General features: G+C 39.3%; 2 protein-coding genes across 4 annotated transcripts in view; both read right to left on the bottom strand.

Annotated features, from left to right (window-relative positions):
• The window catches only part of LOC126399584 (testican-2-like), a 109,383-nt gene that overhangs the window by 82,102 nt on the left and 3,936 nt on the right, over nucleotides 1-23,345 (bottom strand). The window lies entirely within an intron of this gene.
• On the bottom strand, nucleotides 548-23,011 carry ascc1 (activating signal cointegrator 1 complex subunit 1). 3 transcript variants are annotated; one of them, XR_007570909.1, is made up of 11 exons: nucleotides 22,872-23,011; nucleotides 22,668-22,770; nucleotides 22,467-22,564; nucleotides 22,199-22,377; nucleotides 21,951-22,084; nucleotides 19,305-19,424; nucleotides 19,098-19,222; nucleotides 18,367-18,440; nucleotides 13,042-13,186; nucleotides 10,428-10,472; nucleotides 548-962 (listed from the first exon to the last, which is right to left on the bottom strand). XR_007570909.1 is itself a non-coding variant. In XM_050059667.1 (10 exons), the coding sequence occupies exons 1-9, from the start codon at nucleotides 22,984-22,986 to the stop codon at nucleotides 13,070-13,072; spliced, it is 1,065 nt and encodes a 354-aa protein (XP_049915624.1). In that variant the 5' UTR covers nucleotides 22,987-23,011; the 3' UTR covers nucleotides 548-962; nucleotides 13,042-13,069. The 3 variants fall into 3 exon arrangements, 1 of the variants encoding a protein (XP_049915624.1); XR_007570910.1 differs by lacking the exon at nucleotides 10,428-10,472 and adding an exon at nucleotides 7,356-7,499; XM_050059667.1 differs by lacking the exon at nucleotides 10,428-10,472.

Here is a 23,345-nt window from a genome sequence, read left to right as displayed (position 1 = left end):
TTACTACTTGTATATTTATTTACGCTGTTTTACGACAGTTGCAAGGGGCAGTTAATGTTTATCAAGTGCAATTTAGAGACATTTCTGTGACTACATGTAAAGTGGTTGCGCTCTCAGATTTGCATATTAAAGAAGACAGGACTATTGGCCTTAGCGGAGGTCTGTTTTATTCGAGTGCCCTTCTAGTCATTACTGTTTCATGTTGCTTGTCTTCCTGTGTACGTACTGTGTTATTATATATTTTTTGAAAAATTAGTAAAACTGTCTGGACAAAACAGCAACAAAACAGTCCTCTACTCGTATGTATAAAAAACATGGAGGCAGCTCCACACAGCTAGTCAGAAATCTCTACATATCAGAGTTACGCTGTGGAAGAGTGCCTTTAATTGTGAGGGGATTAACTGATGTCATCAGCTCCCCGTGTTCCTCTCTAGGCAGATGTTGATAGAACTTATCTATCCTGTTCACCAAACATAATCAGTTTACACAAAAGGAGTACAGGAGAAGGGAAGCTTCATTTGAATAACATCAGACAAGACAGCAAGCGGCAAAATTCAAAAGGTTGTTTATCTGTAAATATTTGCCGTCTGCAAAGCAAACACATCCCATTTTCTGTCTTACAAACAGCTCATAAGGCCCAACACGAGCTCCGCCGCTTATCGTGGCGGTACATATTCTCACTTGATGTAACAACTCCGCGAGGATCGCTTCAGGAATCCCTGGTACACAACAATTAATTGCAAAAGGCCAAGGGTGGATGCTTTACACATTTATTTATTCATCCCCGCCAGATTTAAGCAGAATGTTAAAATGTAGCACCTCCTGTCACCATGAAAGAAAAACACAACCCAAACAAATGTTCATTTTCCGACTGATTTCAACAAGATTCAGCAAAGATGCAAAGAGACGTTGTTGTGAGTCCGTTCGTGTTCATCATCTGATGGGAAATCCTCATCCATGACCTGCAACACATAATCAGTTATCAATATTTGTACTTTATAACACCCTAGGGCTGCGACTAATGATTGTTTTCATCTTCACTGACTGTGTTGGTTATTTTATAATAACTCAATGTATTATGTAGTCTAAAAAATGTCAGAAAATAGTGAAAAATATCCTGGGTGACATCTTCATAATTGCTTGTTTTGCCTGAACAACAACATAAAACCCATAGACGTTCAATTTAAAATGATGTAAAACAAATTAAAGCAGCAAATCCTCACATTTAAGAAGCTGAGCAAGTGAGTGTTTGACGTGTGTCCTTGATAAATGGCTAAAATGATCAATTATAACTCTTGATTCAATTTCTGTTTATGAAGTAATAGAATAATGTGCTACTGACTAATGACAGAACAAGATCATTTTCAATATTAGTAAAACTTGACTTAAAATGTTAGTGGGTTAAATGACTTTGCTGCATCAAATCACATCGCTGCCTTTATGTTCTGTTATTTAATTAACTTGTGTATATTCCACCCCAATGTTTTATTAGCTGCAGCCAGCAGCTCTACAGCTCGCTCTGTCAGGTAGTCGGTCCCCAAAATTTCCCCATCCTTTGGCGGCCACAGTTTTTGCCCTAGATCACATCCACACTTGGACATTTTTATTTTAAAACAGATTTTGAGATGCACACTAGCGTTTTAGCACTGTTTCAGAAATCATCTACATCCGTACTAACACGCCTTAAAACGCATATGACATGATCATTCACGTACACTGGGCGTGTGCGTGCTGATGTAGACGTGAAGCAGACTGTCTACTCTGTAGTTGTTTGCTTAGCAACAGAAAAAAACTAAGGGGATGGCAGTAAGTAAGACCAGAGATTTCTTTGCTCGCACCGATGAGGAGGTGGAACTGAGAAGAAGGTGTGGTGACCTAGCTACGTTTTGGCTTGACCGGTAGTAGCCTAACTGATAAGACCCAATCAGAAGGCAAACGTGGGCGTGTGAGTTATTATTTTCAAATGTCTCCATTTCTGAGCGTCCAGTCTGAAATGCAACCCAGGAGTTTACAACAAAAAAGGGGGCAGCAGTGTTTTCAAAGGTCTCTGTTTTAGGAGTTTCAAAGTGCTGGAGTAGTGTGAGCGTAAATGTAGCAATAGTTATGCATTTTAAAACGAAAACATATTGGTGTGGATGTAGCCTTAGGAGGCGACATTCAGCATGGAGGTCAAGTGTGTGTGTGTGTGTGTTTGTGTTCATACCAATTGGCTATAAGCGAGCTGGTGTGTTTGTGTTCATACCAATTGGCTATAAGCGAGCTGGGCAGTGGGGTGGCCCATAACACGTACGTGGAAAGTGCCTTAACTGATTCACGTAACATAATCACACTTTGCAGAAAGACACACACAGACACACACATAAGAGGATTCATACAGACATTACATTGGCATAATGCTAAAGAAAGGGGAAAACAAATAGATGAAAATCCAGCTCATTTACTGAAGTCATGTTAAGTTTTGCCCCACCAACAAAGGCCTACTGGTTTTGCTGGGGTTTTAAGGGTGGAGCGAAATAAAAATGAACTATGATGTTGGGCAGGACGTCCTCAAGCAAGGAAGAAAATAAAGGGAGAGCGCACCTCAAGATGGAAAATAACAAATGAGAAAATGAATGAAATTAATGAGCAATTAATTACAATCAGTCCCTTTAGGTTTTCGCGAAATGTTATTGGGATTGTTGCTGTGTAAAATGCTTGATTTCATGGCAGCTTTTCAAGTTGTGATGCATGTTGTGATATTTATAGGCATTTTTTTTGTAATGAAATTGCAGGGCAAGTGAAAATCGCAATAATAGTTGTGATGCTGTCTAATGCCTGGTACACACTACATCATATCAGTCCGATTATTATAGCCCTGCGCAGCGTCGCACGGTGTTGGCTCAGATCATGAACGACGAGTGTCGTAAGCGATAATCCGTCATTTTATCTCCTGCAGGGTGTCATACTAGACGACAACCGACGCCATGTCTGGGATGCCTCACGGCGTCTTGACAGAAAGTCCAACATGTTTGATTTTCTTTTTGTCGTTCACGACTTCTCTTGTCAAAGCCGTCACTTTGACCGATAGAAACACAGAGCAAACTGCTACTGTAGACAATTGTACGGCAACAACACCCTGGCCTTTTGATATTTCCTCTAGGGTCGTTACCACACAGAGTAAAAAAGGAAAATAATGGCGAAAGACGACCCATTATGATTGGTCGTGGACCAATGTGTAGTCTGTCATATCCGTCAGGCCAAGTCACGGGACAACTTTATGACTCCACATTCGCCTAATCTGACATAGTGACTCCTCAGAACATACAAAATGTTGTGTAGTGTGAACCCAGCATTAGACTCTGAGCTTATTACTATGAGCATGCAGTGTTTCCCACAGAATTAGAATTTATTTCTAATGGATGGGGGGTTGGGGGGCAGCAACAGCTGATAACCGCCATTGTCGTAGACACTTGTGGGAGGCATCCCTGGACAAAGCAGAGTTCCTTTCCCATTGGTGATGGTTTACCCCGCCCCTACACTTTTACCACACCCCCTTCATAACTCCTGATGCATCTGGAAGTTTACAATTCCATGTGACGCCTAAAAGGAGTGGAGCATTTTAAGCTGTGACCAACGGGTCTGTATCTCGTTCTGTTTGTCCACAAAGCTGTGCCCACTCTGTAGCAACAGCAGCTTTCTATCAGTGAAGCTTAAATCTGCCATGGAGGTCAAGTGTTTGTGAGGTTGTGTGCGTGTGAATGCATGCGCATACCTGGCAGCTATTGCAAATTCTCATTTGTTGAAGTGCAAGCCTGTACATTAAGGCATTAAATATTGATGACAATGAAACAAACAAATGGTGCAGCTACATTTCCACTACAGCAGCCACCACTGCTTGTTTGTGGAGCAGTTACTCCCTGTGATAGGAGCTGCCACTGTAAAGTGTGCATGAGGAAAAAAAAGAAGTCTGAGAGTGAGTTCCTGGATAGGGGAAACGTCAAAGGAAGTTATTTTGAAAGTGGAGGAGAGAATAAACCACATCGGGAGGCATTTAATAAGTAATCTCGAGTGACTTACAGCTGTAAGTGGAGCTGCTCTAAACGCGTATAGATCTAATTCAATTGGATTCAAACTGGGTCACACAGCTATTAAAAGTGCAAAGTTAGTTGAGAGCAGTCTGGCAGCAGTTTGCATTTGCCAGGAAAAGTACTGTAGCTGCTGTTTTTGCACTGCAGGCAGCTGCGGCAGGGGTGGCACAGAGTGCAGCACCTTTTTTTTTCAATTAAACATACTCAATAGACAGAAGCCGGCTAATATCCTGAACTCTTGACATGCTCAGTCTCTACAGATGATTTATTTTTAGGCTGCATATCCAGCTTATACCCACTACTATAAATGACAAATCCTCATCAGTTTCACTACTCTACTTCCTACTAATAATGAACAGCATTAAGTGCTGTGTGAAGGGATTTAACACCGCAACACTTTGGAGTGGATGGATAAAACACTTGAAGTCAGATGGAGGATTTGTTTAGCAGATTATAGCGTCCGATACAGAGAGAGTTTACAGCGGTGAAGCTCGGTGTCTGCATATTAAAACTGAATCGATCATGTTGGTAGAGACTAGCTGGCGAACATAGTGGAGCATTTAGCAGCTGAAGAGCCAGATATTTCCCCCATGAGTTGGTGGAGATCAAAAACAGAACTAAAAAGAGAGAATATTGGACTTATATTTGTCAGGTGGCCAGAGACGCGACTCCAAATGAATGCTAATGCTGCTCCTTGTCTGCTGTGAGTGGAAATAGGCAACGTTGCTAAAACATTTGCCATATTCACAATGAAAGGTGATAATATGTTAATGTTGTGTGTCCAGCTTGTTCTGCTGCCCCCCAAACAGACAGAAAATCAATAAATGTTGCTTTAAAGTCCCGACGAAGTTCATTTGAAATTTAAATACAGACACCTCCACAGTCCTTAAAGAAGTATTTCGCTGCTGGAAAGATGGTCCTATCTTACAACTGGGCTCTCTGTGCAATAGAAAAATGCAAATAGTTTTGAAATTAGAGCTACATGACCAGAGAAAACAGAGGAAAAGTGCTGTGGCATTTGCTTTAGTTCAAGAGGTAGAAAACCTACAACTACCAGAATGCACTGCGCTGCACCAGACCGATAAACACCCTCACTGGTAGGTGTTGAAATGCAAGCATGGACGTTTTGACACAGGAAATATGTCGACCAGCTGGGAACAAACAACCTTGAGTTACAGTTAAACCCTCTCCCTAGCAACGCTTTCAAGCTCCACCTGGGGACGCCAATGTGTTCCCAAGCCTAGATGAGATATGTAATCCCTCCAGCATGTTCTGGATCTGCCCCGGGGCCTCCTACCAGTGGGATGTGCCCAGAGTACCTCTAGCTGAAGGCACCCAGGAGGCATCCTGATCAGATGCCTGAACCATCTCAACTGACCCCTTCTGACGCGAAGGAGCAGCGGCTCTACTCCGGGCTCCCTCCAGATGTCTGAGTTTCTAAAGCTGAGCCCAGCCACCCCACGGAGGAAACTCATTTCGGCTGCTTGTATCCAAAATCTCATTCTTTCTGTCACTACCCAGAGCTGATGACCATAGGTGAGAGTTGGGACGTAGATGGACTAGTAAATCGAAAGCTTCTCCTTCCAGCTCAGCTCCCTCTTCACCGCGACAGTCTGGTGCAGTGCCTGCATCACTGCAGACGCCGCACCAAACCGTCCATCCATCTCACACGCCATTCTCTCCTCACTCGTGAACAAGACCTGAGAGACTCGCTTGAGGCAGTAAGTATATTTGTAAATATGTTGGTAAAATAAGTTTCTGAAAATTGAGCTGAGAAATAGGCAACACAGAAGCAGAATCTTGGTTCATGTTTGATTAGCACTGCTTAGTTTTGCTATTGGATCTCAGTTTTTCAGCCTCCATTTTTACAATACAGGAAAAAATATGGCGCCCACTTCTCGTTCACAAATTCTTGTATTACAGCCAAACAGTGCACTAAAACATCTTTCTGAAAACATTTTAAGTGAGAAATAGGCAGTGCACTAGAGGACTTTTGGCTTATATTTGATCAGCACTGAGTAGTTTTACAGTTTGACCTCAGTCTGAGTGGGAGACAGAGAGAAGGGGGGAGGTCTCTCTCTTGATCCGCTTCTATACTCTTTGTGTCTGTGGTGGCGAGCGTACAAAACTTTGAAAGCACAATCTGTAGTTCGAGCAACAGCCCTAGAGCCAATGAAAATTCAAGCAGGGAGATGTACTGGTAAGCTGGAGGTTAACCACAGCTGGATGACGCGCTGGCTCCAGGAGTGTTGCTCAGATGACATACTGTGCTTCTGCATTTTCGTACGCCCGCCACCACTGACACAAATGGAAAAGAGGCAGATTTAGAGAGAGACCTGCCTCTGCGTCGCTCTCAAACTCAAACCAAACTCCGATCAAACTGTTCAACCAAGCAGTACTGTTCAAATATAAACCAAAATTATGTTACTGAGTTCCTTATTTCTCACCTAAAATGTCTTAAGAAACATACTTTAGTGCACTGTTTAGCTGTAATATGAGAATTTGTGAACAGGAAGTGGGTGCCATACTGTTTCCTGAATTCTAAAAATGGAGGCTAAAAAAAAACTGAGATGGAACAAAGCAGTGCTGATCAAATATGAACCAAGATTCCTTCACAGAGTTGCCTATTTCTCGCCTCAAATGTTTTCATAAACATATTTTAGCACACTCTATAACTGTAACCTCGCATCACTCGCATCGCACCAACCAGCAGGAGAATTCAATGGTCCGTTGTGGTGCAGTGCATTCCGATAGTTGTAGGTTTTCTACTTCTTGAGCAAAAGCGAATGCCACAGCACTTTTGCTCTGTATTTAATGCGGCAGTTTCAAAGGTATTTGCGTCTTTCTGCTGCACAGAAAGCAAAGTTTCATGAGAAGACAATATTTCCAGCACCAAAATACTTCAAGTTACTGATGCTAAATAAACTGCTTTTATGTCACATTGAAGTAACCAAATACTTTTAATAAATGGCAAACACTTACTAGTTCCAGCTTCTCAAATGGAAGATTTGATACCTTTCTCTTTTATGTCATTATAAATTTAATACATTTGGGTTTTGAACTGTTTGTCTAACAAAACAAGCTACAAGCGAACAAGCTAATTCAGGACATCATCTTCGATTCTGCTACATTGTTCTGAGCTTTTTTTCAGTGCTTTCCAACATTTCACACAATAAACAATCTCCAAAAAGTAATAGAGTTGGATCGATAATGAAAATTTGTTGCAGCCCTGTTTTAAACTCCTTGTGCAAAGTGTACATATAGTAAACAGCCGTTTTGAGTGACTACCTGCTGTTCAAACACACCGGGCTTCTGCCTCTCCTCCCTGTGTGAATGCCTCCAGCAGTAAACAGACGTGGACAGCTGCAGGCAGCCTCCAGACTCGGCGCTCTGAATGACAAAGAGCTGCTGCAGGGATCACCTGCCTCCTCGCTGGAGACACAGATTAGACATTTCAAATACTCTCGCCTTGGCTGTCCGTCAAGGCCGCTCGTGCCCATTAAGTGACAGAGTGATTAGTGTGACATTCAAACGGCGCTGACACTCAGCTGGAGAGTCACTTCCAACATGAGAGAACAATCAAAGCCAAGGCGCGCTGTCATATTTCACCGCTAACAATATCCAATTTGAAAGATTCGCTGGCTTAGTCTGGCAGGATCATTTTCACCTTTGTAGCTTCTCGTGGATAGATGTGTTTGATCGATCAAAAGACCTTCTTAAAGCAAGCTTATGATTCAAGCTTGTTAAGTGGAAAACATGACACCAGGAGTGCAAAGCAACCAACTCAAATGTCATCTTAGTGCTTCCTTACTGTCAAGTTCACCCTCTCAGTTAATTGGATTTGGATTAAAATATTCTACGAACCTGATCAGCATTCCAGCTTTAAGGCACATATGGGTAAAACTTAACCGTGACCTTAAAAAGTAATTAGGCGCTTAATCGATTTCATGTGCGTTATTACTCCGAGCACACAAATCAAACATATCTACTGTATTAAAAGGTCACGTCTGTCAAACATCGTCTTTTTTGTTTCCCCCAGCAGATGTTAACGCCGGCTCCTCTGAATGAACGCTTAATTTCTAATCACGCTTTGAGAAATTGCACAGTGCGGTTCTGAATATCAAAATGTGCTATAAAGAAGTTTGACATTGATCAAGTAAGACCTATTTCAAACAGAGTCTGCATAAAAAATGGCTACTGTGAAAACTGGCATGAAATTAAATATGCAAATTGGATGGAGGCCTAAACAATACTTGCTTGAGATAAAACAAGACTTACCAAACATGAATTAATTCTCATTATTGCGAGGTTCATTGTGAGCTTTACGAGCTTATCGGAGTGATTGCTTTGCTTTCACTTCTTTTTAAAATCACAGCTTTTTCTTTCTACAATTTTCACAAGGGGGGAAAAGTAAATAAACCGTTGTTTTATTTAATCGTAAGGCTCACCAATGTATGTAAACAAGCACATATGCACACATGCCTGCACAGACAACTAAACTGTTTAACATTTTAATTAAAACCCAGCTCCTGTGTCTCCTCCGATCTTCAGAAATAAGGATGCAGATCCACAGAGGAAATGGGTCCGCCGTAACACAAACAGACACTGAGGTCTCATTTATCCGGCTTATTGAAAGGGACGTATGCTAGTCTCGAAATCTCAAGGGTCAGGTTGGAAGTTCCCACAGCAGGAAGCTCAGAGCTGACTAATTAGGGTGAGGGATGTGGCAGGGACAGAAAAATATGTATGCCGGGCGGCGAGCTCACCCAGTTCAATCCAAATCATTTCCCACACCGTAAAAAGATCTCTAGAAAAAACTAAATACTGTATGTAGTATTTTTGTTAATTTCTGACTTTGATTTCTGACTAAAATGTGACTTGCTGATTTGCTGGTTCCAGCTCCTCAGATGTAAAAATCTGCCATTTTTTTCTGTTTTATATCTTTGTAAATTAAATAACTTTTTATTTTGGCCTGTTAGTTGAACAAAACAAGTGATTTAAAGACCCATTCGCACGTAGCATTGACAAGCAGTATTTAAAGGAACAAAGTGTGAGATTTAGGGGGATATAGTGGCATCTAGTGGTGAGCATTGCATATTGCAACGATCTGAAACTTCTCCCGGTAAGAATTCCTTCAGTGTTCATTATTCAGGAAGTTTTTATTATGAGCTTAATTATCCACAGAGGTCTCTTCCTTTCCAAAACAAACAAACCAGGTGATTAAAAACTGTGAAAACGCACACTTACCTATCTAGAGTCAGCGTTTAGTTTGTCCGTGCTAAGCTACTGTAGAAACATGGTGGTGCAACATGGCTGACTCCACTAAATCCTACACACTGAACCTTAAGAGACACCCTTGCACTTGGCGGAACATAGGGATGGAACAATACATGATTTTATCAGGGATCGCAATGAAAAAAAACTTAGAATGAGTCAATTGCAGTGAATTTACATTAATGGAGTAATCTTAAATATGATGTCAAGCAGAACCCATAACGAGACTACTGTGCAACCAACAATAAACAAGACTCTGCAAAAACAAGCTGCAAACACACCAACCTCAAAAGATGTAAAAGATTGCACTGGCACATTTAAAGGGACGTTTTGCTGATTTTCAACCAGGTCTGTGTTACTTCAGTGTGGGGAGTGTGTGCAGATAAACCGTGTTTGGTATTCCCTCGTGCAAGCAATGCCAGAAAGTCCCCATCTGTACTGTAAGCAAAAATGCACCATAATTTTACATCATCCAGCAGATTTGGCTAGTGGATAGGTGGGGGACTCTGAGAGCTGGCGGCATGCGGGACGCCTTAACACTGTTCATCTGCACACACTCACCAGACTGCAGTGACACAGACCTGGTTGAAAATCAGCAAAGTATCCCTTTCATATCAGAAGATTAAATACCATTGAAATAGTTGAAAAGCCTGACTTTTACCATGCTTGTCTTTTGCTAAAAATGATTAACTGATTAGTTGTCAAATATTAAATTTATCACCAACTAATATGATAACTGATTGAGTAATGAGATTGAGACTGACAAAACAAGACATTTGAGGACGTCATTTTGGGCTTTGGGAAACACTGATCGACATTTTTCCCCATTTTCTGACATTTTATAGTCAAAAAAACAAATACACTGATTGAGAAAATAATACGCAGATTTATCGACAATGAAAATAATCATTAGTTGTAGCCCTACAGTCCAACATGTTCTTAATCTATGCATCAGAACACACATATGGTCACTTAAATAAACATGTAATCTGAACACCTTATACAGAAATCTGGTGACAAATTAAATGTCTTCGGTGTCTGAGTGTGTCTGCAGATGATGTATGTTCCTCCACGTGTTTTCAGTACCATCATTAGTGAAGACATCTGCCCAGCGCATCCTTAATCATGTCACTGCCAAAACAAACAAGGATGCACGTTCTCAATGAATTTCATTAACTTGCAAATGATCTTCTCACTCTCGCTCTGCGTGTGCTTTTGAACAATAGTATCGGCAAATCCCAGAGCCCTCACTGTTACCTGAGAGTGGCGTTCTGTGGCTGGATGTGTACTCCTGACCCACTAACAAGCATGCTCTCAGGAGACAGGGAGTGGATAATTAGGCCTTTCCTGGGTCTGAAAAGATAAATTTTATGGAAGGCCTGACTGGCTGGCTGTTTTCCGATGACGAAATTTGCATGTCCCTGTCTAATGGCGTCTGTTGACATGGCTCCAGGAGAACAGGGAAAAAAAAGAAGTCACGCCACTGCTGAAATGGGAGGGTGGACAGCAAGGGATGGCAGAGCTGACAAACAAAAAGCGCCCTCAGTTTCCATCAGTGTAACTTTTGGCCGCTGTGCGACTGCCCTCCTGCATGCCAAGCAGAGCGCATCGCCAGCTGAGGGGAGGGCTGAAAAAAGCTCTGATGGCGGGAGCAAGTGGCACAGGCTCTGTCCGATGTCTGTATTCACTGACACACCCGACAGACGGGAGTGGGAACGAGGTTGCGGCTTCATGCGGGGAGGGCACAGATAAAAAAGATGGAGGGGAAAAAAAACCAAGACTGGTGTAATAAATCATGTCAGTGACGCATTAACACATTCATGAGGCAGTAAGATGAAAGGAAATGGGTGATACTTGGTAATGGTCAGGGTGAAACCAGAATTTTGGACAGTTATGAAAGTTTTTATGATTTAGTTTGAAATTATTTCCTTATAAACGTTAAAGTCTCACAGTCTGCAAGAGAAAGTCTGAGTTGCTCGAAGTATCAGCTGAAAAACGGTTATAAAACTTTGATCAGCTATTTCAGCTGTCATGGTCACCAGGTGAGACGGTGCAGCAGGACTCCTTAAATTATTCATAATCTGCCGTTAATACTGACTTCCTGTGCGACTGGACTGAATGTATATGAGATGAACCAGCCAATAATCTCCCGAGAGTGAACAAGTCAGGGCATTTAGACAACGTTAAGGGTAACACTGTATTTGGATGGTGATATTTACCAGGTGATAAAAAAAGTAAATGATCATCCAGAGGTGGAAGAAAGTACTCAAAAAAGATAACGAAGAAAAAGAAGTAGTAGAGATGAAGAGGATGATATATTAGTGATGACCACAAAGACGAAGACGTCGTAGCAGTAGTAATAGTAGTAGTAGTAGCAGTAGTAGTAAAAAAAGTAGTAGTGAAGAAGAAGCGCAATAAGACGTAGTCTTAGCAATGAAGAAGTAGCAATGAAGAAGACGATGAAGAAGTAGTAGTAGTGAAGAAGAAGAAAAAAGAAGACAAAGAAGTTGCAGTAGTGAAGAAGAACAAGAAGATGTAGTTTCAGGTAAGAAGAAGAAGAAGAAGAAGGAGTAGTAGCAATGAAGACAACGAAGAAGTAGTAGTGACAATGAAGAAGAAGAGGAGCAAGAAGATGTAGTCTTAGCAAAGAAGTAGTAGTGAAGAAGAAGAAGATAAAGACAAAGTAGTGAAGAAGAAGAAGACGAAGAGGTAGCAGTAGTGAAGAAGAACAAGGAGTAGTAGCAATGAAGACAAGGAAGGAGAAGTAGTAGTGAAGAAGAAGAAGACGAAGACGAAGTAGTCTTAGTAACAAAGAAGTAGCAGTGAAGAAGAAGAAGTAGTAAAGAAGAAGACATAGTAGTATAGAAAAAGAAGTAGTGAGGAAAATGAAAGAGAAGTGGCATTAGTGAAGGAGAATAAGATGTAGTAGTAGTAAACAAGAAGAAGAAGGAGACGTAGTAATAAAGAAGAAGATGTAATAGCAGCATAGATGGAAAAACAGTCTCCTAAATGTAGTAGAGGTATACAACAACAAACTTATATCAAATGAATTCACTCATGTACAAGTATCTCAGATTGTACCTAAATGTCATTTGTCCACAAAGCGTCACTTATTATATATTTGATACAACCTGATCCAGGACTGATCTAAAGCCTCTCATCTGTCTTCACATCTTTAACAATCCAATTTCACACAGTCAGTCAATCATCTCCTCCTCTAACGTAACATAATTACACTGTGACTGCCATCCAAAATACAATCTCCCAAAACATGCAGAGGTAAACACATTCTACTTTCAAAATCACAAATATTCAAGTTTTTTATTCAAGTTTTCTTTTGATTGTCTGTTCCATTAAAATGTATTATGTGTCATTTATTCTGATGCTGTTTGACTCAGGTTCCCTGAGGAACACCAACTGTATGGAGACTGAAGTACAAAAACACAAATTTGACTACCTGGAGCATTTCAGTGTGACTTTGCATGTTTCATCTTTTGAGTGAATTTTCAATCATTCTGCACTCTGATCATTTGATTTTTCCACATAAACTGTTCCCAGAGGATTTTAGAAAAAGACTTTGGTTCAGATACAGGCAAAAAAATGAAAAGAATATAACCCAAACCTTATGCTGCCACCTAGTGGTCGACAGCGCTTTGGTGTTCTGCTAACCTAGAAACTTCATTAATTATTAATGCCCCACCTGAGAGTCTCCTCAGCCCTGCTGAAGCTCATGAGAAGCTGGCACTTCCTGCGGAGGTGTAGTAGCCCGTACAATCTGTCGAGTATCTCTGGGACAGCAGGACAGTGTTCAGCTCAAACTCTCCAAAATGATATGTGCCAAATTTCTGTAAGGAAAACAGCAAAAGCGTTAAAATAATGAAATAAAAGCTTCAATGATACAAAACTTCATCATCATTACAAAGTCGTAATCTGCCTGAGGATCTGAGAGCCACTGGAAGAGCTGACATTTTTAAACTTAAAACCTACTTATCAGTCGGGCTTTTTATCATGAATAGTTTATAGACATTAATTACTTTATATTCATTAACATTATTGTCTTTATGTTGAAAGTTTTGACTTATTTTATTACTATAATCTTTTATTTTATTTACTTATTTTTTTCTTTAATCTTTTTATCATCACCATCATCATTATTGTAATTATTATTATTATCCCTCAAAGATTTAATTTGCTTTGCTGTGTTTTGTTTTTTCAATCTATTTTATCTAGTTTTTGTCTAACTTTTAGTATTATAATAATTATTTTATTAATTATTTTAGTTTTATCATTATTATTACTATTATATTACTATTATTATTATTATTATTATTAATCATTTTAGGTTTTTCTTATCCATCGTAGATTTAATTTGCTTTACTGTATTTTGTCTGTTTAATCTATTTGTCTAACTTTTATTATTATAATTATTATTATTATTTTAGTTTTTTATTATTATTATTATTTTCCCTCAAATTTAATTTGCTTTGCTGTGTTTTGTCTGTTTAATCTATTTTATCTAGTTTTGTCTAACTTTTATTATTATAATTATTATTTTTATTATTAATTATTTCAGTTTTATTATTATTATTATTATCGTTATTATTTTCACTCATAGATTTAATTTGCTTTGCTGTGTTTTGTCTGTTTAATTTATTTCATCTACTTTTTGTCAAACTTTTATTATTATTGTTGTTGTATAACTTTAAAATCTATTCTATTGTGTTTCATTGCTGTCTTTTTTATCCTCGTTTTGCCTTTTATAGTTTTCATTTTGCTGTGTTTTGCTATCATTACTGTTATTATAGCTTTTTATACGTTTTGTTTCATATTTTCATAGTTTTTATTGTCTTTTAACGTGTATTGGTCTTGAATTTTCTTTTTTTGTTATGTTTACAGTCTACACTTTTTCTGTCTTTATTATTGGCCTGAGGTGCTTTGAACTGCACTAACCTAAAATGTGTTATACTAATAAAGTTTGACTGATTTATTGATTACACATTATTTTTCCATTATAACAATATTTCCTGATTTAAAAAAAACAACAAACTAACCACTAAATGATTTAGAATAGGCAGCACTTTGCTTTAAAAGTGAACTTGTTAAACTTTGTGGAGAAAAATAATAACCTGTCACTCACAAACATGGTGTTACCATGGTGACGGGCGACCGAGCATTTGTTCGGCACCCTTGTGGCATTTTCAGAGAGGAGAAAATGAAGGATTTTGTTATTCAAACAAAGACTTTCTCTCTGCACTGCAGAAGAAAGGTGGCTGAATCTCAGAGCTTTTTTTTGTTATCTGCAGTGTCAACTCGGTGTCACATTTCAGTCGTCACACACACAAAGACACCGAACCTGGAAGATTTTACACTCTCACTCTGACAAGTGCTGCTTTAACAAAAAAATCAATCAAAACTCTCTTCTTTGAGCTGTACAGGAGTGTTCTTGTTCCCTCAGATAACAGGTTTAATCAATATACTCTTCAGCAGATAACACCACCAGATAGCAGGTTTTTAACACCCTGTTTTTCAGCATTGTTGGTTGTAGAAATCTTAAATGCACCATATGTAATTTCTGCAGCTAGGGGTCTCTTAATCAAAACTATAATAGAAGACTTTAATGACATGATGAAGTAGCATGGGATTGTGGGAGCTGTTTTTACTGTTGAGAAGTCACGGGGAAGGCGTTTTTCTGTAGGCCAACACAAAATTTAGTGTCGCCCTGGTTGCCTTGTTAAAAAACCTTTGGGATTCATTCATTCAAAAACCCATTGACTCTGAGACGAGGGAACCGAGAGTGCTAAAATGCTAACTCATTTCTGTGGTTTAGGACTCATTCTCGTGGCACTCTACTACTACTACCGATTAAAATCTGACGTGAGGCAGACGTTATGCTCACAGACGAGGACATGCACTGAAGTTTTGTATACATTACTTTTATTCACGTCATGTCACTTCAGTCCAATTAAATAGTTGCATTTAACTTCAGCTAATGCAATGTTAACTTGCTAACTTATCGTTAAGTTTAGATAAGTTGAATACCCTTACAGCTACTGTAGCCGTAAAGTTGTGTGCTGACTTCAATTTTGTGGTAGCCCAGCGTTGTTATCCGTGGCAAAAATAATACTAAAAATAACTTTATAGTGTTGTAATGTTATTATGTTACTGTGTGTGTTAGCTTGGTGGCTGGCATAAGCAGCGTGTCATAGTAGCAGTAAGCTGGATCGATATTGAAATATCATATAAATAAAATAAAGGTCTCTACTGCAGTGGTTTCCAAACTTTTTGTGCCATATCAAGGCTTTTAATGTGTCACACACTTACAATGCCCACGCGTGAATGAAGGTTTTTTAAAGTTAATTCAATTATACTTTTTTAGCTAGACTTCGCCTCTTTATTAGGAACAGGGGCACACAACATGCTGATACAGTCACTTAAATATTAATTTATAACTTTTTGTATAGGCCCAGTTGAATATTGCAATAATAATGTGTGGTTATCAAAAAATTCCATGGCACACCTGGAGTAGCATCGTAGCACAACATTTGAGAAAAATACTGTATTACTGTTTTTTAAAATTCTGTGGCCTTGTATGATTCCTTTCTCACTCTGATACATATCAGCTGGTGTTTCTCCGGTAAGGTTTTATGGCGCCACTGAGAGGCGACAAAATGAAATGCACTATTAAAAGTAATATCACATATTATATGTTTAAACCAGCACTGTTGAAATTAAAAGTAAAATTTAGAACACAACAAAGGGATCTGCATATCACACTTTTTATGTTACTGGAAATAATTGTATTATTAGTTTATACGGTGTTAATGTAGCACAATGCACATATTTGTATTTACACACTTACGGACATTCTTATTTCGATTTTATTGAATTTATTATTTTATATTTACATATTTCTATTTCATACTCTTATTCTTACTTCTTTTAATTCTCTATTCTTCACATCGGAACGACTGTAACAGATCACTATTTCCCCTCGGGGTTCAATAAAGTACATCTGATTCTGATTATTGTTTTTATCTCATCACTGTTGGGTGTTTTATTTTTGGATTACTTTTTAAATTTCCTGATTTTTTTTTTGTGTCATTGCAGTCAACCATGTAAAGAACTCTGTAACTATGTCTTTAAAAGTGCCTTATAACCAAAATTTATTTAGATTACTGTTATAATAAGTCCTGAATGACCAGGATCTGACTGACTTGTGATAACTCTGTTCAGGCACCTATAGCAAACAGCATTTGTCTTAAAATTGTTACCTGAAATGTGACTTAACACAATTACAGAAGACAATTTGACTTGTCACAGTGGGAAAAGCTCATGTGTAAAGAAAAGAATTAAAGATGGCTGAATTTAATTTAGCTGCACCAGTTTCAGAGTACTGGTGTTGTGCATGCTGTCACGCTATCATGCCTTACTGGGACGCTGTAATAGAACAGAGACATCATTAATGTTGTTAGCAACACTGCTGCTTTCCCTACTGTGACAAATCAAAATGTCTGCTGTGAAAAAGGCCTATTTATTAGTTACACCCAAAACAGAACATCACACACACACAGATTACCCACTGGGGATATGTATAAATACTCAACGTGTTTGTGATTTGAAAGTGGGGCGACCATAAGTGGCTTCTGAGTGGATCAGGTGGGTTACCATCTAATTACACATCGCAGCTGGTCTGGGAACACAATCATTTAGTGCCCGCCTGAAATCATAACACCATTACGATTGGTGGGAGTGAGTCGGCCCCGAAATTAACCAGATTATCCTCTGTGCATGCTCGAGTGCTGTCAGAGTGTTCCCCCCCAAACAACTAAATCCATCTATTTTTAAGACCTATTAATCAGCAAGCTCTCGAGTCCCAGTGAGACTCAAATGTAACCACAGTTGAAAACCTATACACAGTGTGCTGAAGGTGCAGACGGTGTTGCATCAGGTGTGGTGCAATACTGCTGCAGGTGCATGAATACAGTAAACAGAAGCTGGTTAATTTCCACATATATTTTAGTTAAACATTAAGTCAAACTTATATATCTTATAGTAGGCTCTCTATTTTTTCCAGATTTAAGCAAAAATAATAAAAAAAATTTCACTTACTTTATTGTACTTATGTTGTAAATTTTTTTCTGTTATTTTGAACATTTAACATTTTTTAAAACACAGCTGAAAACTTATTTATTTAGTTTGTCTTTTAATAAATTTCATTTTTATTTTAGCTTATTTATTTTATTTTATTTTGTTTTCTTTTATTTTATTTTATTATTTATTCTCTGATTTTTATTATTCTACTGTCTTTTTATTGTCTAATTTTTCTGGCCTTTTTGCTTTAGTTTTAATGTGTTGCATATTTAATGTGAAGCACTTTGAGCTACATCTCTTGTGAGAAAAGTTCTCTATGAATATTGATTATTATTTTTATTTTATCTATTTTTTTTATTATTTCTTTGTTATATTTTTCCCTCTTACCGGTTTTATTTGTCTTTGTTTTGTTTAGCCTTTTTAATCTATTTTATGCCATTTTTGGCTTTTATATATTTCATTTTTTTTTTAATTTTATAGCTTTAACCAGTATTTTATTGTCATAATTTTTATTCTTGTTTTGTCTTTTTATCTAGTTCTCTAATCTAATGTTTTATTTCACTATTATCACTGTTATTATAGCTTTTAAATTATTTATTTTTATTAGATTTTCATGATTTTATTCTTTTATTTTCTCTCAAATTGTTAAATTGCCTTTATGTTTTTACACTTTTTCTGTCTTATTACCAGCCTATCTGACATCTATGAAGCACTTTGAACTACATTAACCTGTATGAAAGGTGCCATACAAATAAAGTTTGACTGCCCAGTTTTTTTAAATCAGGCTTACCTTTACATTTTCATTTGGCCTACAGAAAAAAAATCTTTCAAAATCCTCATGTGTAATTATGTGATATCAAGTAGAGAGAACAGGTCAGAGTGTCTATAATCCAGCAGTATGTGAAAGGGCAGGCAGGAGTAAATTTCCTCTAACCTTTAAAATGTTTCTGGCGTCAAAAGCCTCTCTTTCACTCATGGCTTGTCTTCCGGGGCCGCCCGTGTCTTCAACTGGAAAAACACCGGAGTGTAAAAGACAGGCTTAACAATGTAGCACAGGACAAAGACATGCATGTTAACTCCTGAACAAATAAACATGTTGACTTGCTGCAACAGTGGGCAATTGTAAGGTGACAATCAAGGTCACTTTAGTTGTGAAACAGGGACTAAGGAGGAGGAAAAACACTGCAGTTTAATCTTCAGCAGTCTGGCAAACGTGGTCTGCAGTGACACGGCCCCTCCCTTGTGCTGTGTTGTTGGTCAGCTCAGTACAAATTTGAGAACTGGGGCTGGACTTTATCCACGGCCAGAATGAATGAGGCCATTGTCAGAGTACTTGGAAAACACGCCGCTTGGTGCACGTAAACAGAGCAGTGGCCAAACAGAGAACTAGCTGCCAGATGCCTGTCTTCAGGAATTTGTTGTTGTAACTGCTGAAGATTCAGCTTTGTCGTCACTGCAGCTCAGGTGCATGCCAAAAGATAATAAGAGGACACTGTCACATAGGTTCAGGGCAGGAGATGCAAATGTGGTCACAGGACAGGAGGTGCAAATGTGGTCACAGGACAGGAGGTACGAATGTGGTCACAGGGCAGGAGGTACTGCGTCAATAACTTTGTTTCTACTCAAGCTACTGGCACATACGCCTTTTGCATGTAATGTTTTTACCTGTGGAGTCCTTTCTGAACAGAGTGTTCATCACAGTGCCGTGCAGCTTCACCCTGTCCCACTCTCTGACCATCAGCCCCGCTGAGACAAAGTGCTCTACCAGCCGGTCAGCAATCACCTGCAGCCTAAAGAGCAGCAAGAGAAAAAAACATAGTAACTTTGTAAATTCATTTAACTGTTCACAGAATTTGTGTCTGATCCACTTACTTGTCTGACTTGTCTTTCACATTGACTTTGGCATACAAGACGTCCACCATGGCTGGGTCATCGTTCATGTACTCTATACCCGTCACCTCCACCTGCAGTGGATTCCCTTCTGTGATGTCCCTAAGGGCAGACAGTAAAAAGCAGATTGCAGTGACTCACCTGGAACATCAGGTTTACAAGTTTCCTCCAGATTTTCCATTTCAAAGTTCCCTGCTTCTCCAGACTCAAATTTTCAGTCCTCCATAAATTTTTTAGATCATAATTGGCATCTGAGTACAAATTGCTGGATGTTTATTACACAAATAAACAGTTTTAAAATCCAACCGTTGACACGTATGTTCCATTTTGACAATGTCTTCTATTATGTTGCCAAAAAATTGTGCCCATGAAAGACCAAATCCCTGCTCCAAGAGGAAGTAAAGTAACCAGTGTTACCCATACCTGTATTATATTCTCTTAACATACCGAGTGAATATTATATCCTAGTTTCCTCCCATAGTTTTTGGTCTCTTTTATAAATAAGAACCAAAAAGGAGTTGCAGTAAACACAGTCCATTTACTTTTCTGATTGCAGCATAAATCATAAATGTTCAGACAAGCTTAATATCTGGTCATTTGTGGTGCTATGTATCTGTGCAATTTAAACATATTCCTGCTTTTTCCTCCTGTCTGGATTTGTTTCAGTTATTAAGCACTTGAGGCAGAGCTGTTTTGCAGGTGTAGGAGTGTGCGTTCAGTCAGACGCCAGATTTCCTGCCTTGCTTTTGACGACATCAAGCTCACTCTGGCCTGTACTCTCAAACAGTGGTGAACATTTTTACTGCTCCAAACGCCATGAAAAACGTTCAGCTTGTATAAGCATTTTATTATTTTCAGAGATTTGAATTTTACATTTTAGAAAACAGAATAGAGGCAACAGTCTGAAAACACAAATAGTTTTCTGCACTCTTTTATTTTTTTCAATACTGAACCAGACTTGGAAATAACTAAAATCAAAGTCCATACCTTTACATGCTGAGTAGAATCCTGCTGCTTTTAGATTTTACTGTCATATTTTTTGGACCCTGAATGTCGAGCAATACAATGTTCTGTTTGTAAAAACGTTGTTGTACTCCAAGTACTTTTTCTTGTGTATGTGAAACTGAGTTAACTTGTAATCCTGTTATCCAATCGTTATAATTCAATCTACTCAGATCCAATTCAATCCAACCTTTGGAAGGTACAATGACATAAATTGATTACTTATTACCTCTGCCAGGGAGGTTTGATGACGTTTTTGGTGTTGTTTGTTAGTTTATCAGAGGGATTACAGAAAAACTACTGGCCTGTGTTATTCTATAGTTTGCTTTTTGTCAACAAATCCCTTAAATAAACCAAGGAAAAAATGTGTTGGTACCTAGTTTACTCAGCCCATCTATGGCACTCAGTCCAGAATCCATTCAAAGTAAACACTGTATTTGTTACTACTGTAACTACTTTCTGCCGTAGATTTGGTGCCCTTTAAGTATTTACAGCAGCAGGACAGTTTATTCCAACCCTCATCTATGGTGATGAGCTTTGGGTAGTGAACGAAAGAATGAGATCGCGGATACAATCAGTGGGAATGAGTTTCCTCCGTGGGGTAGCTGGGCTCAGCCTTAGAGATAGGGTGAGGAGCACAGACATCTGTAGGGAGCTCGGAGTAGAGCCGCTGCTCCTTTGCATCAAAAGGGGTCAACTGAGGTGGTTTGGGCATCTGATTAGGATGCCTCCTGGGCGCCTCCCATTAGAGGTGTTCAGGGCAGAGCCCACTGGTAGGAGGCCCCGGGGCAGACCCAGAACACACTGGAGGGATTACATATCTCATCTGACCTGGGAACGCCTTGGGGTCCCCCAGGAGGAGCTGGAAAGTGTTGCTGGGGAGAGGGACGTCTGGGGTGCTTTGCTTGGCCTGCTGCCCCTGTGACCCAGTCCCGGATAGGCGGATGGAAATAGGTGGATGAAGGACAGTGTACACAGGACTGACTAAAGAAATAAACTACAGTGCCAACATGTCCCCAGGTGCAACAGTGTAGCTCACTGACGTGTGCTTGGCACAAAAGAATAAGTTACATCACACTCCGGCAACACAGACTTGTTAGTAGGATCAAGTCATTGTAAGTTTTCACGAGCTTTGCTAACAATTAATAAAATATAGAATACCACCAGATTTATTCTCAACAGTAATCCTTTTGGGTTTTAAGTCTTGTTTTTATCTTCAGTAAAACCAGAACAGTTCATTCATTCATTTTCTATAGCCACTTATCGTGTTGGGGGTTGCGGGGGGCTGGAGCCTATCCCAGCTGACATTGGGTGAGAGGCAGGGTACACCCTGGACAGGTCGCCAGACTATCACAGGGCTGACACATAGAGACAGACAACCATTCACACTCACATTCACACCTACGCACAATTTAGAGTCACCAATTAACCTGCACGTCTTTGGACTGTGGGAGGAAGCCGNTCCTGTATTTGCTGACACAGGGAGAACATGCAAACCTCCCATCCTGTATTTGAACTGGGAACCCTCTTGCTGTGAGGCACAGTGCTAACCACTGCACCACTGTGCTGTTTTTAGTTACACAGTTTAAATCTTAGTGTGATATAATAACCTTATTTGGCCCCTACCTGATGACGTTTTGACACTCCTGAAGGTGTTCACATGCTTTTCTCACTTCTGTGTCACTCAACAGAGCCAGGGTGCCGATGGTCAGGTGAAGCTTTGCGGCGTTCTGAAAGATGCTTCCATCTACTCCATGATCCTGCACAATTCAGAACAAATTGTGAATTAATTTAGGATGTAATGTGTTGATCTGAACCAATACATGGCCACCACTGTCACCCATCATTACACTTTCATATTCCTTTGACACTACCTGTGAGCACTGCTTCAACACCTCGTCTTTAAAGCTCAGGAATCCTTCTTGAATTTTGGGATCGTTCAGAGGGAATGACAGGAAGTGCGTGAAAGGCTGCTTCTTCCGGAAACTCTCAATGAGGACCTCGACTCGTGTGACTGCAGATGAGACCGCAGATTTGTGGGAACCTGTGATAACTGTCAGACAAAGGAAGAAAGTCAAGAGAAAGTCTTTTGTTTCACAGTGTGCTCTCTAACTTAAATGATGCTCTTATTATATGCCACACCTATCTGTCCTTCCACTCCTTGTTTGGGGATGCTGATAGATGTCTTTGTATCAAACTCCAGGCGTCTGCGTGTCTCTCCTTTTTTCCCAATGATGTATCTGCAGTACAAACACATTATGCTCTTTACAAACAAAACATATTGTGCTTTTCAACTTGGGGGAGATACAGAACAATCACAACATGTTTATTTTGTAAACTCACTTGTAAAGGACACTTGGCACATCAATGGCACAGCGGTATCCCTTATCAGTCTGCTCAATGAAGTTGGCATCACAGGATTCATCTTCTGCAAAGTCTTCACTCTCTGTACATGTCAAGAAACAACAAATATACAGATACATTATTAGTTTCTTTTATAGGAAATTGTGGCCACAGCCTGACAGCACTGCCTGAGACTTCACATACCTGGTGGTCCCATGTAAGACATATCTTCCTCTTCCTCATAATGTTCGTCCTTAATGACATTCCTTCGGTATATTCTTCCATGTATATTTATAAGAGCTGGACGTAAAACATCCATAGTGTAAACTAGTTAACGTTAGCTAACTTTAAGCTAACCTAACAAGACTAATAAACCTCTAAATTGCTCGCTAACAAGTTGTCTACACGAAATAAATGGTGTAAATTAGCTTTTGTAGCTTTTTCCAACACTTTAGCTGGCTAGTTGCTCATTTATATTGAAAAGAGCTGGACGTAAAACATCCACAGTGTAAACTAGCTAACGTTAGCTAAACTTAAGCTAACCGAACAATACTAATAACCCTCTAAATTGCTCGCTACACGACGTATAAATTAGCTTTTGTTGCTTTTTAAACACTTTAGCTAGCTAGTTTCTCCTAACGTACATGTCAGTTGACGTTCACGTTAGTTTCCCTGCTT

This window comes from Epinephelus moara, chromosome 13 (genome assembly GCF_006386435.1).
Source record: "Epinephelus moara isolate mb chromosome 13, YSFRI_EMoa_1.0, whole genome shotgun sequence".
NCBI lineage: Eukaryota > Metazoa > Chordata > Actinopteri > Perciformes > Serranidae > Epinephelus > Epinephelus moara.
Note: the sequence above shows the minus strand (reverse complement) of the source record. Positions and strands in the feature narration are given on the sequence as shown.

Excerpts from the sequence above, each read along its gene's own strand:
- ascc1 (XM_050059667.1), bottom strand. The coding sequence starts at position 22,986 with ATGGATGTTTTACGTCCAGCTCTTATAAATATACATGGAAGAATATAC. Across the intron at positions 22,565-22,667 it reads GTGCCAAGTGTCCTTTACAA|ATACATCATTGGGAAAAAAG; the intron begins GTGAGTTTACAA and ends TTTGTACTGCAG. Across the intron at positions 18,441-19,097 it reads GTTCAGAAAGGACTCCACAG|TTGAAGACACGGGCGGCCCC; the intron begins GTAAAAACATTA and ends GTGTTTTTCCAG.